The 12,573-nt window shown below is 49.8% G+C and overlaps 1 protein-coding gene across 3 annotated transcripts in view; it reads right to left on the bottom strand.

The window, feature by feature from the left end:
• Positions 1-17: 17 nt before the first annotated feature.
• The window catches only part of SUSD6 (sushi domain containing 6), a 95,091-nt gene continuing 82,535 nt past the window's right edge, over positions 18-12,573 (bottom strand). For all 3 annotated transcript variants that reach the window (XM_053889538.1, XM_053889540.1, XM_053889541.1), the window contains exons 3-6: positions 9,809-10,006; positions 8,683-8,821; positions 3,941-4,368; positions 18-1,567 (exon numbers count right to left, since the gene is read on the bottom strand). In XM_053889538.1, the coding sequence (XP_053745513.1) occupies positions 1,542-1,567; positions 3,941-4,368; positions 8,683-8,821; positions 9,809-10,006 (791 nt within the window). In that variant the 3' untranslated portion in view covers positions 18-1,541. The remainder of the gene's footprint in view (positions 1,568-3,940; positions 4,369-8,682; positions 8,822-9,808; positions 10,007-12,573) is intronic.

The following is a 12,573-nucleotide window of genomic DNA, read 5'->3' as shown; positions in this document are numbered from 1 at the left end:
CAAAACAGAAACAAGCATTCTTTAATGCCACGTCTTTTGAGGATGACAGTAGCCTGGCTGAGCTCTGCCACCCCAGCCCTGGTCAGCATTCACACGTGGCAGAGCGAGAGCCCCCAGCAGGAGCATCTGGGAGCACCGAGCCCACCCGCTCCGACTCCAGGACCCGGAGCCAGGCTGCTTCGCAAGCATTCACCCGCTGCAGACCAGCAAGGGGGATGCACAGGAGTGTCGGCCCCTCCCCCAGGTGCCAGGGACTCGCTGGTGGGCTGGCGCGTGGAAGGGTGGCAGGGGGGCCAGGGGAGAGAGCAGGGACTCGCTGGTGGGCTGGCGTGTGGAAGGGTGGCAGGGGAAACACAAGCAGGGAAAGCAGCAGTGCAGCAAGCAGCAGCACGCTTCCTGGGCACAGTTACTAAGGCACGTGACTGTGGTGACGAGGACCCTCAGGACCGGGGCTGGAGCTGCCTGCAGCTGCCTGGGGACTCGGTCTGTGCCTCTCGGGATCCCTTCCGTCACCACGAACCCAGAACGGGGCAAAGTGCCCCAAATGCCACTGGCCACACAGACCTTCCGTGGCACCTCAGCAACTCTCCCATCCCAGCGATGATTCACCTCGGGCCCCTGTGGGCAGCAAGGAAGCTGGGGCTGCCAAGGACCAAACCCAGGAGGCAGCAGGCCACTTCCCCTCACACTCCAGTGAAACAGAAAAGACCAAGGCCAGGAAGGCCGGTGGTAGAAGTAGGAAGTGAGAACTTGCATATTAGGAAGACAATCGCCCATCAGCCACCTTCCTTCCCTCCCTCAGGATCTTCTCAACGCTTCTCAGAAACTCAACAGGGCCAGGGGCCAGAACCTCTGAGCTGGACACCTGGGTGCTGGGATAGCTTTGGCGTGATTTTCCACATCCTCCAACCTCAGCCAAAGAAATGTGCCACGGGTGTCAACCCAGGGCAGGCCCGGGCACCCACATCCTTGCCCTAATTAGAGCCACTTTTGGATCTGCTCCTGCTAAGGGCAGTGGTGCCAGCCCTTAAAGGTGACAGGCCAGACCCAGACCCAGGCCTGGCCCTCTGTGTGCCGGAGGGCAGCAGTGCAGCCACCAAGGCTTGTAGGACAGCAACAAGCCTGCATGACAGGGAAACCGAATGGGCTGGGTGGGGGAAGGCACGAGTAAACACAGCGGCTCTCAGGCCCACGCAGGCTGGTGGGGTCTGCCGCCAAAGAGCTGGCTGGAGGGGACCCGGAGGGCTCAGGGAAAGGAAGAGTTCAGTCCAGCACATTCAAATGTCTCCGACACAGATGGGAAGGCTGGAGTAGGCAAAATGCCAGCTCCTCCAGCTGTCCAGCGGGCAGATGGCGAGAATCATCTTGAGTTTCCAGCAAGGTGGGCCTGGAGGCCCTCAGAGATACAGAGATACACAGATACACAGGTGGCAGCTCAGGTATCCGGGTAGGGTGGCTGGAGTATGGCGTACTCAAACCCACAGGGAGAGGGAAGAGGGGCAGAGAGGACCGTTGCAGAGAGGAGAGGCCCGTGGCAGCACTCATGCTTCTTTCAACAGCGGGATATCTGCAGGAAGAGAAGGAAGGAAAGCACAGTGGTTACCCTGCTGGGTCTCTCTGCAGCACGTCTGATCGATCCCACTGCATGCTTCCCATGCAGGCCCTGGTCTGAAGAAACAAAATGTTTCACTCATACCTTCTAGAGGAGTCTACCCCTTCGCCCCTTCTTTAGGCCTTCCTTGCTCATCTCTCCCCCTACCTGTATGATAAACTCTGAATGTTTAGTATTCAAACCCCCTCTGGTCCCACCACCTTGAATCTCCTGTCTGCCTTGACTCTGCTGGTCTAGTTGCTTCTCTTTCTATCCTTAATCTCACCCTATGAGGCTGCTGAGCCCTGCTTAGGTCCTACCTCCTCCTTAGAGCCAATCACCAGCTGTGTGATACCGAATAACTCACTTCCTTCCCTGGGTCTCGGGTCTCCTTTTATGTCCATCGGGTTACACGGATGCCTCATGGTCCTGATTTCCTACGGTGCTGTCAGCCTCAGACAGCACAGGCAGTCTGCAATGACCGATGTATCTTGTTTTCTGTGCCCCTCACACTGACACAGACCCTACAACTCCTGGTTCCATATTTCTTGAATATAGGCCCGATCTTCCCAAGACAATCCATGCAGGCAGACAGCATGTTTCAAATTACTTTCTATCATCTCAGAAATCTAACTGGCACCAGACACAAGATAGGTTCTCAAAAATGTTTGTTCAATAAATGGAACAAAGCAAGGTACTGAGGAGAAGAAGGGAGAGGAGCAAGCACCATCAGGGCTCCTTAGCAAAGATAAGGGCTGAGAAGTACACTTGGGACCTGTGTCAATACATACAGACACACAGGGGCGCCTGGGTGGCTCAGTCGGTTAAGCGTCCGACTTCAGCTCAGGTCATGATCTTGTGGTTCATTGGTTCAAGTCCCAAGTCGGGCTCTGTTGACAGCTCAGAGCCTGGAGCCTGCTTCAGATTCTGTGTCTCCCCCTCTCTCTGCCCCTTCCCTGCTCACGCTCTGTCTCTCACTATCTCAAAAATAAACATTAAAAAAAACTTTTTTTAAAATGTACAGACACAGGGGCGCCTGGGTGGCTCAGTCGGTTAAGCGTCCGGCTTCGGCTCAGGTCATGATCTCGCGGTCTGTGGGTTAGAGCCCCGCGTCGGGCTCTGTGCTGACAGCTCAGAGCCTGGAGCCTGTTTCAGATTCTATGTCTCCCTCTTCCTCTGACCCTCCCCTGTTCATGCTCTCTCTCTTTCTCTGTCTCAAAAATAAATAAATATTAAAAAAAAAAATGTACAGACACATAACATGCATAGCTCGCTGTCCATTGGGTCACTGGCTTCCATCTTTAAACGCAGGTCAATTAGGTAATGGCCCCTTCCCAGCTCTATATCCCACCAAGAGGAAAGAAGGCATGCTGTTGATTCAGGAAACTCCTAAATATGATCTGCATTCAAGAATTTCCAACTTCTCTGCTTTCAGATACTCTCAAACTCAGACATTAATGGCACCCAGGACCTCCAGGGCACATAAGTCTTCCTCACTGGTTTTCGGAGGGGCTTGGTAAGTGCAGAAACCTACTGTCAAAAGGGAAACCTCTAGGTTTAGCCTGCATCCTGAAAAGCACGGGGGTTTCATATAAAGATATTTTTTAAAGTGACAGAGTCAATCCCGATATTCAATTCTCCAGGCCCCAGAAGAGGCAGGTAGGTCAGGAGTTGGCAATTTCCTTCTATGGCTGGCTTGCCACCAAGAACCCAGAGTCACCTGAGAGGTAGCATGGCACTGTGGGGTTATAAACACGGGCTCTAATCCCAGCTCAGCTACTACCAATGGGCAAGTGACACCTCCTCTGGCCTTAGTATCCTGATCCGTAAAATAGGGATGGTAATAGTATCTACTTCTCAGGATCGCTGTGAGGTTTAACTGACACAGTGCAAGAAAACCAACTAGCACAGGACTTGCACGGTCCTGTTGAAAATGAAACTGCTGAATCCCGAGCAAGAAAGACTGGCTCCAGTTTTCTCTGTAACATGACCCCATACCTCTTTGTCACTCCTGTCCTTTCAGGAACATAAAAATCATCACAAGAGAACAGACCCTACTCCCGCCTCCAGCCAGCTGTCCTCTCTTTGATTTAGCACAGGCCTGTGACCACAAATAGTTTTGGAAACTCTAAACTACGAAGATTCACAGACAACAGTCAAAAGTCTCCTACACAGAGCCCAAAGCCCTGCCGGGAACAGAGGGTGAGGCCTTATTCTGCAGGCTAATCCCCCAGGTATTATCTTCCTTTGCCTCCAAATACCCAATTATGAGAGAGGCTCACAGTCCCTCCTCACTCCCAGCAAGGCCCCCGAGCAGCTCATAATTCACAATCAGTGCAGACCACCTACCATCTGTGTAGTCCTCCGATGTGAGGGATAAAAGGCTTTGTATGTCACTGTTCTCTGAATCTGGGGCTTCTTTGTATGCCACTCGGCTGTTCCCTGAGCCGGCCACCCAGGAAGAGGTGGTTGCCTGATGCACCATCACAGTCTCTGAGCCCTGAGAGCCCCAGGCTTCACATAGTCCAGACTGGCCCGGGGCCTCCTCCTCTCCGCCTGCAGAGGAACAGGCCCCCTGGTCCTGCAACTGCTGCTCCCTTGGTCCGTTCCTCCCACCGGGCCCAGACCCTTCTGACAGCACGATCTGCACTCTGGGGTCAGCAGGAGGCACACAGTGACCGGAACTGCCGTATACAGCTTCCTCGTAGGACGGTAGCGCAACCTGGACTCCATCCACCATGATGGAAACCTGGTCGCCAGATACTCCCTGGTCGCGCCTGCATCCAGAAGAGAAAAAGACAAAGGAAGAATGAAAATACACAAAGAAATAGATACCAACGACGACACCAACAATGCCAACCAGTTTTGAGCACTTACAACGTGCCAGGCACAGCACTAAGCGCTTTATCCCACTGAACCCGCAGGGGAGCCCTTTCAGGTACAGATTCACCAAGAATGCAGATGAGGCTTAGAGAAGTCAAGTACCCTGCCCAGTCACACAGCTGGTGCGGGAAGAAGCTGGGATGTGAATCCAGTTCCTGGGCTCTTACCCTCTGGGTACCCAGGCACCCAGCCCTCTCATACGGTGTAAAAACTAGGAACCTAGAGATGTAGAAATAAAGCCATTATGCAGCACAGGGAGGACAGGAAAGTAAGAGAGTAATGCTTGCACATATCTGTGAGTATAGTGTCTGAACGCTTTAAGTGGGCACACTGTGTGGTGTGTGAATTAAATTTCCATGCAGCAGTGGTTAAAAAAAGGAGAGGGAAAAGAAGCATTGTGGTCTTGGGACGCCGGAGTCAAAATGTGAAGAATTCTATTCCTGTGACTCAGCTACTGTACTTGCCCTTTATTTTATTCAATTTTTTACAAGTGTATTTATTTTGAGAGAGACAGAGACAACATGTGGGGGGGGGGGAGGGGCAGAGAGAGGGAGAGAGAGAATCTCAAGCCGGCTCCACACCACCAGAGTGGAGTCCGATGTGGGGCTCGAACCCACGAACCGTGAGATTATGACCTGAGCTGAAACCAAGTGCTGGACGCTTAACCGACTGAGCCACCCAGGTGCCCCGCTTGCCTTTTTACCTTTAACTTAAAAAATTATATGTGAATTACAACATACACACACACACACACACACACACACAATAGAAAAATATACAGCTTACTGTTTTATCCCAAAGGTACTGCCCCTACCGAGGTCAAGAAAGAGCATGCTGCCAGCACCCCACACACCCTTGCTTCCTGTCCCGATGACTTCCTACTTCCTCACACAGGAAGTAACCACTATCCTAACTTACATGACAATCAGGCTTTTGCTTTCTATTTCAATAGTTTTACTGCCTAAAATGAACCCCTCAACACTACAGTTGAGTTTTGCGTATTTTTGATCTTTATATAAATGGGATATACAATGAATGTGTGTGTACATATGTGTATGTGTATCTGGCTTCTTTTACTGAACTTTGTGTGAAATTTATTTATGCAAACACCTTTTTTTTTTTTTTATCACTTTTTGATATGAACACACTTTTGTCCTGAACCATTCTGAAAGTAAGTTATTTATGGCTAAATAGAACATTATTCAGCAGCACACTCCTCCGAAGAACCTCTTCTACATACCTGCAACATTATTACCTCCTTGAAATTTAACAATGGTATAATACTGTCATTCAAATTTTCCTAAATACCCCAAAATAGATCTGTTTCGGCTGCAGTCTCGTTTTTTTTCGAGGACCCAATTAGGGCTGGCTCATGCATTGCGGTTAGTCCTATTCTATCTCCTTTCCTCTAGAACAGTCCACGATAGCTCCTCCTTCATGACAAGGATACTTTTTGTTAGAATCCAGGCCAGTTGTCTCCTACGATGTCCCACAGCCCACAGTCCGGACTTAATTGTTTCCTTGGGATTAAGATTCCAGTCAATTTTTGCCTGGAACACTGTATCATTTGTGATGCTGTGCTCTCCTCAGGGTATTACACCAGAACACACAGAAGCTCCATGACTGGACCACGTTACTATTGCTAGACTGTTATTAGCTCTTAATTTCCTCATCTGTACTTGCAGATAAAATCTATGCTACCAATTCAAATGGCATAGACACTGTGAGGATGACAGAAGTGGTACTCAGAAGTGCTTGGAGGTTTCTGGAAGGAAGGGAAACTGATGGCAAGGTCACATAGAAAGCACTGTGCATTCTGGTACGTGCTTAGCTTCTGTTATTCAAAATGCGTTTTGTTGTTGTTGTTTAAAAAGTAATATAATACGTGGGGGCGCCTGGGTGGCTCAGTCGATTAAGTATCTGACTCTGGCTCAGGTCATGATCTCATAGTTTGTGAGCTCGAGCCCCATGTCGGGCTCTGTGCTGACAGCTCAAAGCCTGGAGCCTGCTTCAGATTCTGTGTCTCCCTCTCTCTCTACCCCTCCCTCCTCATGCTCTGTCTCTCTTTCTCTCAAAAATAAATAAACATTAAAAAAAAATTAAGGGGTGCCTTAATTTGGTGGCTCAGTTGGGTAAGCATCTGACTTTGGCTCTGGTCATGATCTCATGGTTTGTGAGTTCCAACTAACAGCTTGGAGTCTGGAGCCTGCTTCAGATTCTGTCTCTCTCTCTCTCTCTGCCCCTCCCCTGCTCACTCTCTGTCTCTCTCTGTCTCTCTCTCTCTCAAGTAAATAAACATTAAAAAAAAAAACTTTTTAATTAAAAAAAAGTAATATGTGTAACACAGTACAAAATTTGAACAGGGCCCATAAACAAACAAACAAACAAACAAACAAACAAACAAATCTTTCTTCCACTCAAGTCAGGCAAAATCAGCCAATTACTTTTAACACACTTACCAGGTAACTACAAAGGGAAAATACTCCCTAATTTGGATGAAGCAACAAACAGATCAGCTTGACTTTACATGGAAATAGCCAATTCTTTCAAGTAGTTCCTCTTCATTCTACGAACTGTGTAACAACCTTGAAAAAACAAATAGCTACTACCTGCCCCCCCACCCCGGCCCCCGAAAGAAACAAAATAGAAAGAAGAAAGAAAAATCACACAACTACACAAAGATGAAACTTAGCCTGAGCCTGGTCTGTAAATTCCAGACCAGGAAGCGTTTGATTTAACACAACTTAGCTTGTTCCTCTGTGCCTGTGGATGACGACAGTGACTGATAAAGGGCTGTGAGTGCACATCAACTATTCTCAGGGGAATGAGGAGCTGCCGGGGCAGCCCAAAAAACTGCAGGGGGCCATGACAGCCCCGGGGCAGAGTTTCCCCTAAGGGATACCCTCAGGGCCAGTCCCCCACCACTGCCACCCCCTCCCCCATCTACCCAGTCTGGGACGACTTGTGGGCAGCGCACTCAACTGAAAAAAGGAAAGTGACAAAGGTGGGCAAAAACCCCCACTTCCTCTGTTTCTAGCACAGTATGGCACAGTGGTTGCCATCCTGGCCGCACATTAAAACCACTGGGAGCTTTTTAAAAAACACTAATGCCACAGGGTGCCTGGATGGTTCAGTCGGTTAAACGTCCAACTTTGGCTCAGGTCGTGATCTCACGTTTCATGGGTTCAAGCCCCATATCTATGCTGACAGCAGAGAGCCCACTTTGGAGCCTCTGTCTCCCCCTCTCTCTGCCCCTCCCCCGCTCGTTCTCTCTCTCTCTCTCTCTCTCTCTCTCTCTCTCTCTCTCTCAAAAATAAACAAAAACAAAACAGGGGCGCCTGGGTGGGCGTCCGATTTCGACTCGAGTCATGATCTCACGGTCTGTAAGTTTGAGCCCCGCATCTGGCTCTGTGCTGACAGCTCGGAGCCTGGAGCCTGGAGCCTGCTTCGGATTCTGTGTCTCCCTCTCTCTCTGCCCCTCCCGTGCTCACGCTCTGTCTCCCTCAAAAATAAATGAACATTAAAAAAACAAATTAAAAAAAAAAATAAATAAAAAACAAAACAAAAAACACTAATGCTAGGCTCCCACTCCAAACCAAATTAATCAGAATGTCTGGGGATAGAGGCTTAGGTGTTGGTATTTGTGTTTAATTCCCTACAGATGCCTCTATGTGCAGTCAGGATTGGGAACTAGGGGGCCAGGGCAGTGGCTCGCAAACAGAGCCTGCCTCAGAATCACCTGGAGGGCTTATGAAACTACGTGGATGGGTCTCGGCCCTAGAGTTTCTCATTCAGTTGGTCTGGGATGGGGCCTGAAAATTCTCATTCCTAACAAGTCCCCAGGTGATGCTGATGCTGCTGGAACCACACTTTGAGAGCCACTGGTATAGGGCAAATGACAAGGCTTGGGGGTTGGACAAGTCTGGGTTCAAATCTCCAGGTGGTCATCATCTAGAGGAGTCACGACCTTGACTTAATCTCTCTGAGCCTCAGCTTCCTTATCTGCAGTGATCCAATGAGGATTAAGCTAATGATAAGCAAAATGATAAGCACAGTGCCAGGCATATCCAGGAGTTGAACACATGGCAGGGCCCTCCCCTTCCCCTAGGCACACACATCAGAAGAGGCTGCCAGGCCCACAAGCACCCCTCTGCAGTCAAAGGCCAGGCCTCATGGCAATGCCCGCTGCCCCCGACCACGGGCCTCACCTGCTGTGATGGAACGACTTCAGCTTCGGCTGCAGCAGCACAAACAGCACCACGAGGAGGAGAATGAGTGCCACGGAGCTGGCAGTGGAAGCAACTATGGACAGCGTGGGGACCCCAAGTGATGTGTGGGCATCTTTGTCTACAGAAATAAAACCATCATCAGAAGGGTGCTGTGCCCAGACCCATAACATGTGAGCCCCATAGCTGATCTCGTCAAAGGTCCCTTGCACGGTGCCATGGCCATGGCCATTTTGGAAGTCTAAGTGTGGAGCAGCTTTTACACATAAGGTAAGGGGTCATTTCCCCATCCTGTTCTCGAATCTAAAATTCTCTTCACTTCAGACCTTTGAGGACCATCTCACACCTAACCTCCCATGCCCCTAGAGATCTGGCTTTTACTAACCACTTCTGATCCTGTCCTCAGTAGCAGGTTGGTAGGCATCAACCATGTGCATGGACACAGCCTTCCACCATCCTAGGTCCCACCCATGTTTCCCCACATATGGCAGGAAAACTGGTAAGAACTGGGCTGTGATCCCCTGTTCTAAGACCCTGTAACTTCAGTTGCAAATCTCAGGCTGGTCCCCATCCATCTCTAGGGTGTCATGGTCTAGGAGCCCGAGTGTGAGGCACGAAGACAGCTGTAGGACACATACTTTCCTGCAGACAGTTGGATTTTCCTGTCATGGATGACAGGAGGAGGCAGGAGGGGTCTTCTGTCCAGCTGGACTGTAGCTCTATAACAAACAGTCCATTTCCATTCAAAGAAAAATAATATAAAAGAGACACTCCAGAAGGTGTTAGCAGAACATGGCCAAAGGTCACCAGCACTTGGCTGGGCAAACGAGAGATCCTAAGCATCAAAGAGACTTTACAAAGCAGAACAGATGCCTCGATAAAGCTACCAAGCCCCTCGGTGGCTCAGCTGAAATGCAGTGGGACACGCACCAGCAACCCCAAACGTCTTTTACAAAGACATGAAATCCCAAAGGAAGGGAGGCTGAGGGGCATCAAAGGAGCTACACCGCCCGCAGCACAGGTGCTCTGGAGGAAGTGGGCGCCACTTCCCATCAGCTTAAAGGAAGCAGGACCCCAGCAGCCCCCCTTTCTCATCTGCCAGACTAACCCTCATTGAGACGGCAGCTGATCTCCATGGCTGGTTTCCATTCTCCATTCTTACACGTCAGGTACTTGTAATCACCCTTCAACATGTAGCCTTCAGCACACAGGTACTCAATGACGCTGCCCGCGTTCAGGGGGTCTCTGCAGGGCCGGGGGTGGCAGATATAGCCACCATTCTCTGGCTCCGGGGGTAGGGAACACACTGCAAAGACAGAGAGAGAGTGTGTGGGGATACAGCAGTGAGGTTTCCCAGTGGGATCCTGTCCATGCTGCTGAGGAGGACAGGAAATGCAGAAGGATCTGAAAGCCATTCTCTTAGAAAGGCTGTTGGCCAAACTCTGGAAATTCAGGTTGCCAGTGACAAAAGGAAGCACGCTGGCTGCAGGGAAAGTCTGGCTGCTTGCAACATTTCCCCTCTTGCTCTGTATGTGCCTTGGGAGAACCACACCCATGAGGGAGTGACAGACTCTGACAGTCGTGAACTCAGAGACCTAGCACATCATATGGTTTTGATAAAACCTACTGAAACACACAATGAATCAGAGTGAAAGGTGGTAAAACACTGTCAACCTGTGCAAGGGAAACGTTAGCCCTGTTTCTGATAACAATACCAGAAAAGACGCCATGGTGTGATAAAAATGCGCCTTCGTGGCCTGAGAGGGGATTTCTGATGGATTTCCTGGCCTTCCCAAGCCCCCATGTACTGCCCTCCTCCTGACTGGAGAAGTCCCCGCCAGCACTGGTCTCCATCCCACAGTAAAGCCCACAGCTTTCGCTCAGGCGAGACTATTTAGCTTTAAAAGCATCTTCACCTTCTATCCCTTTATTCTGACAGCTCCAAGACCTAGTTATCATTACTCCCCTTTGTCGATGAGGACACTGGCCCACAGAAGTTAAATGACTTTTAGCCAATCGTAAGGCACTGTAAAGGGCAGACCCGAGAGCAGGGTCGAGTCTTCTGACTCTAAAACCTGTGCTCTTTCCACCAGCAGACACTGCTTCTACCCCAGGAGCTGAGTGGGCCTTTAAGAAGTATGCATGTCCTGGTCACCTCCTTTCAAACAGGTCAGTTAGGCAAACGGAGTCCAAGTGTGGTGAAAACCCTGGTGTAGATGAGTTGTAGCAGTAAGTCAGAGGAACAGGAAGGTCTAAGCGGCCTGATGAGAAGGGTGACCTCTGATTCCATGGCCTGCACCTCCAATCCTAGACTGATGCTGCAGAGTTAAAAGTCAGGCAATGGACTGTGGGTGTGCTTAGCCCTAACAGGAGATACACAGCAGGGGCACTAAAGGAAATTCTGTTTGGAAGGCTAGGCTGGGGGAGAAGACATGCTGGCAGGATGGCCAGGTACCATGAACTTCAACTTTCCAAAAGCCTTACTAATATAAAAGATAGAAAATTCCAAAGGACATTTGATTTTGCTGACAAATATCCTGCCCCCATCCTGATTATCACAAGAACATCGGTATGAAAATAAGAACTGTTGGGTTTTTTTTTTTTTTCCACTTCCTCTAACGGACCTGGAGCCTGACTGAACCCTCTCCCGCTCACAAGACTGCCCACCGCTCCCTTGCACAGAGATGCCCTTACAGCCTCTTATCAAATACCACTTCCCTTCAACCTAAAGACTGCCAGTAAGCAGGCAGACTGCCAGCCAGGCTGGGGGGTAAGTCATGTCGAAAAAGAGATGATGGCTCCTTGCCTTCAAGGTGTGTATTGCTGAGATGGGGAGAAAAGACTCATCTATAAAGATTTATCAGACAATAACGCCAGGGTGGGTGCCAAAGGGATGCACAGAAGAGGTCTGGGCAGCTTCTCTGAAACTAGCAGATGAGCCCAAGTAAGTGCCCCAGTGCCCTCTAGAGACACGCCTTCTCCAGATTCTTCCCACGCCACCCACCTCACCCAAAGCCACCTCACCCAAAGTCTTAAACAGGAGGAAGACAGACCCACCACACTCCTGGTGCCTCTTGCAACTTTGGCCAACTAGTTCAAAAAGCTGTCCAGCTGGATTTCCAAAGGAACCTCTGTAAACTGCTTTACTCTTTACATTTTTCCCTCTTTTGTTCAGGGCAACAAGGCTGCCACAGATCCCCTGGCTCTCCTAGCACTGTGTCTAATTGGGTCATTTCCTCAGCATAATTAATGCTAAGCACCCCAGGGCAGCTTCCGAAAGCAGGCAGGACCCACTCACAGGTCCAATGTGCTGGGAAAGATGGTCTCAGAGGAAAAGCTGCAGATTCTAAAGCCACTCCTGCTGCTGGTATTCCTGCCGGTAAAGCCCAAATCTAGAAAACCTATGAGATCACCTAGCATAAGGAAAGTTTAGTGCAAAAAAAAAAGTGACAAGCAATGAGACCATCTTGCAGACAGTCTTGACTGCAACAGGAGGTGTTTGTAACATGTTCAAAGGACAAGGGAAGCTTCTGAGGGGTCTTGAGAAGGGGAGAATTATAAGAAGAATTGAATCTGATCAAAGATGGACAAAGCTGGAGGGAGCCTTAAAGTTTGTCAACAGTACAGCAACCCTAGTACGGTCAAATACATGCACATAGGTTCTTTCACATTATCTGTGAAGGCTAAAGGAAACCAGTCAAATGCATAGGGCTCAGCATTGCAAAGAGGCTGCCCCCGGTCCAGGGAAGTAAGGAGGCTATGGAGGTTAAAAAAAGGGGGGGGGGGGAGGGGGCAAGGTCATGTTAAGACACCAAGAACACAAGAAAAAAATATGGCCTTCTTGCCCAGGCAAACAGCAGAGTGGGAGAGTTG

This window comes from Panthera pardus, unplaced genomic scaffold, assembly GCF_024362965.1.
Source record: "Panthera pardus isolate Hobbes unplaced genomic scaffold, ASM2436296v1 HiC_scaffold_24, whole genome shotgun sequence".
Classification (NCBI taxonomy): domain Eukaryota; kingdom Metazoa; phylum Chordata; class Mammalia; order Carnivora; family Felidae; genus Panthera; species Panthera pardus.
This window is presented reverse-complemented; position numbering and strand designations above follow the sequence as displayed.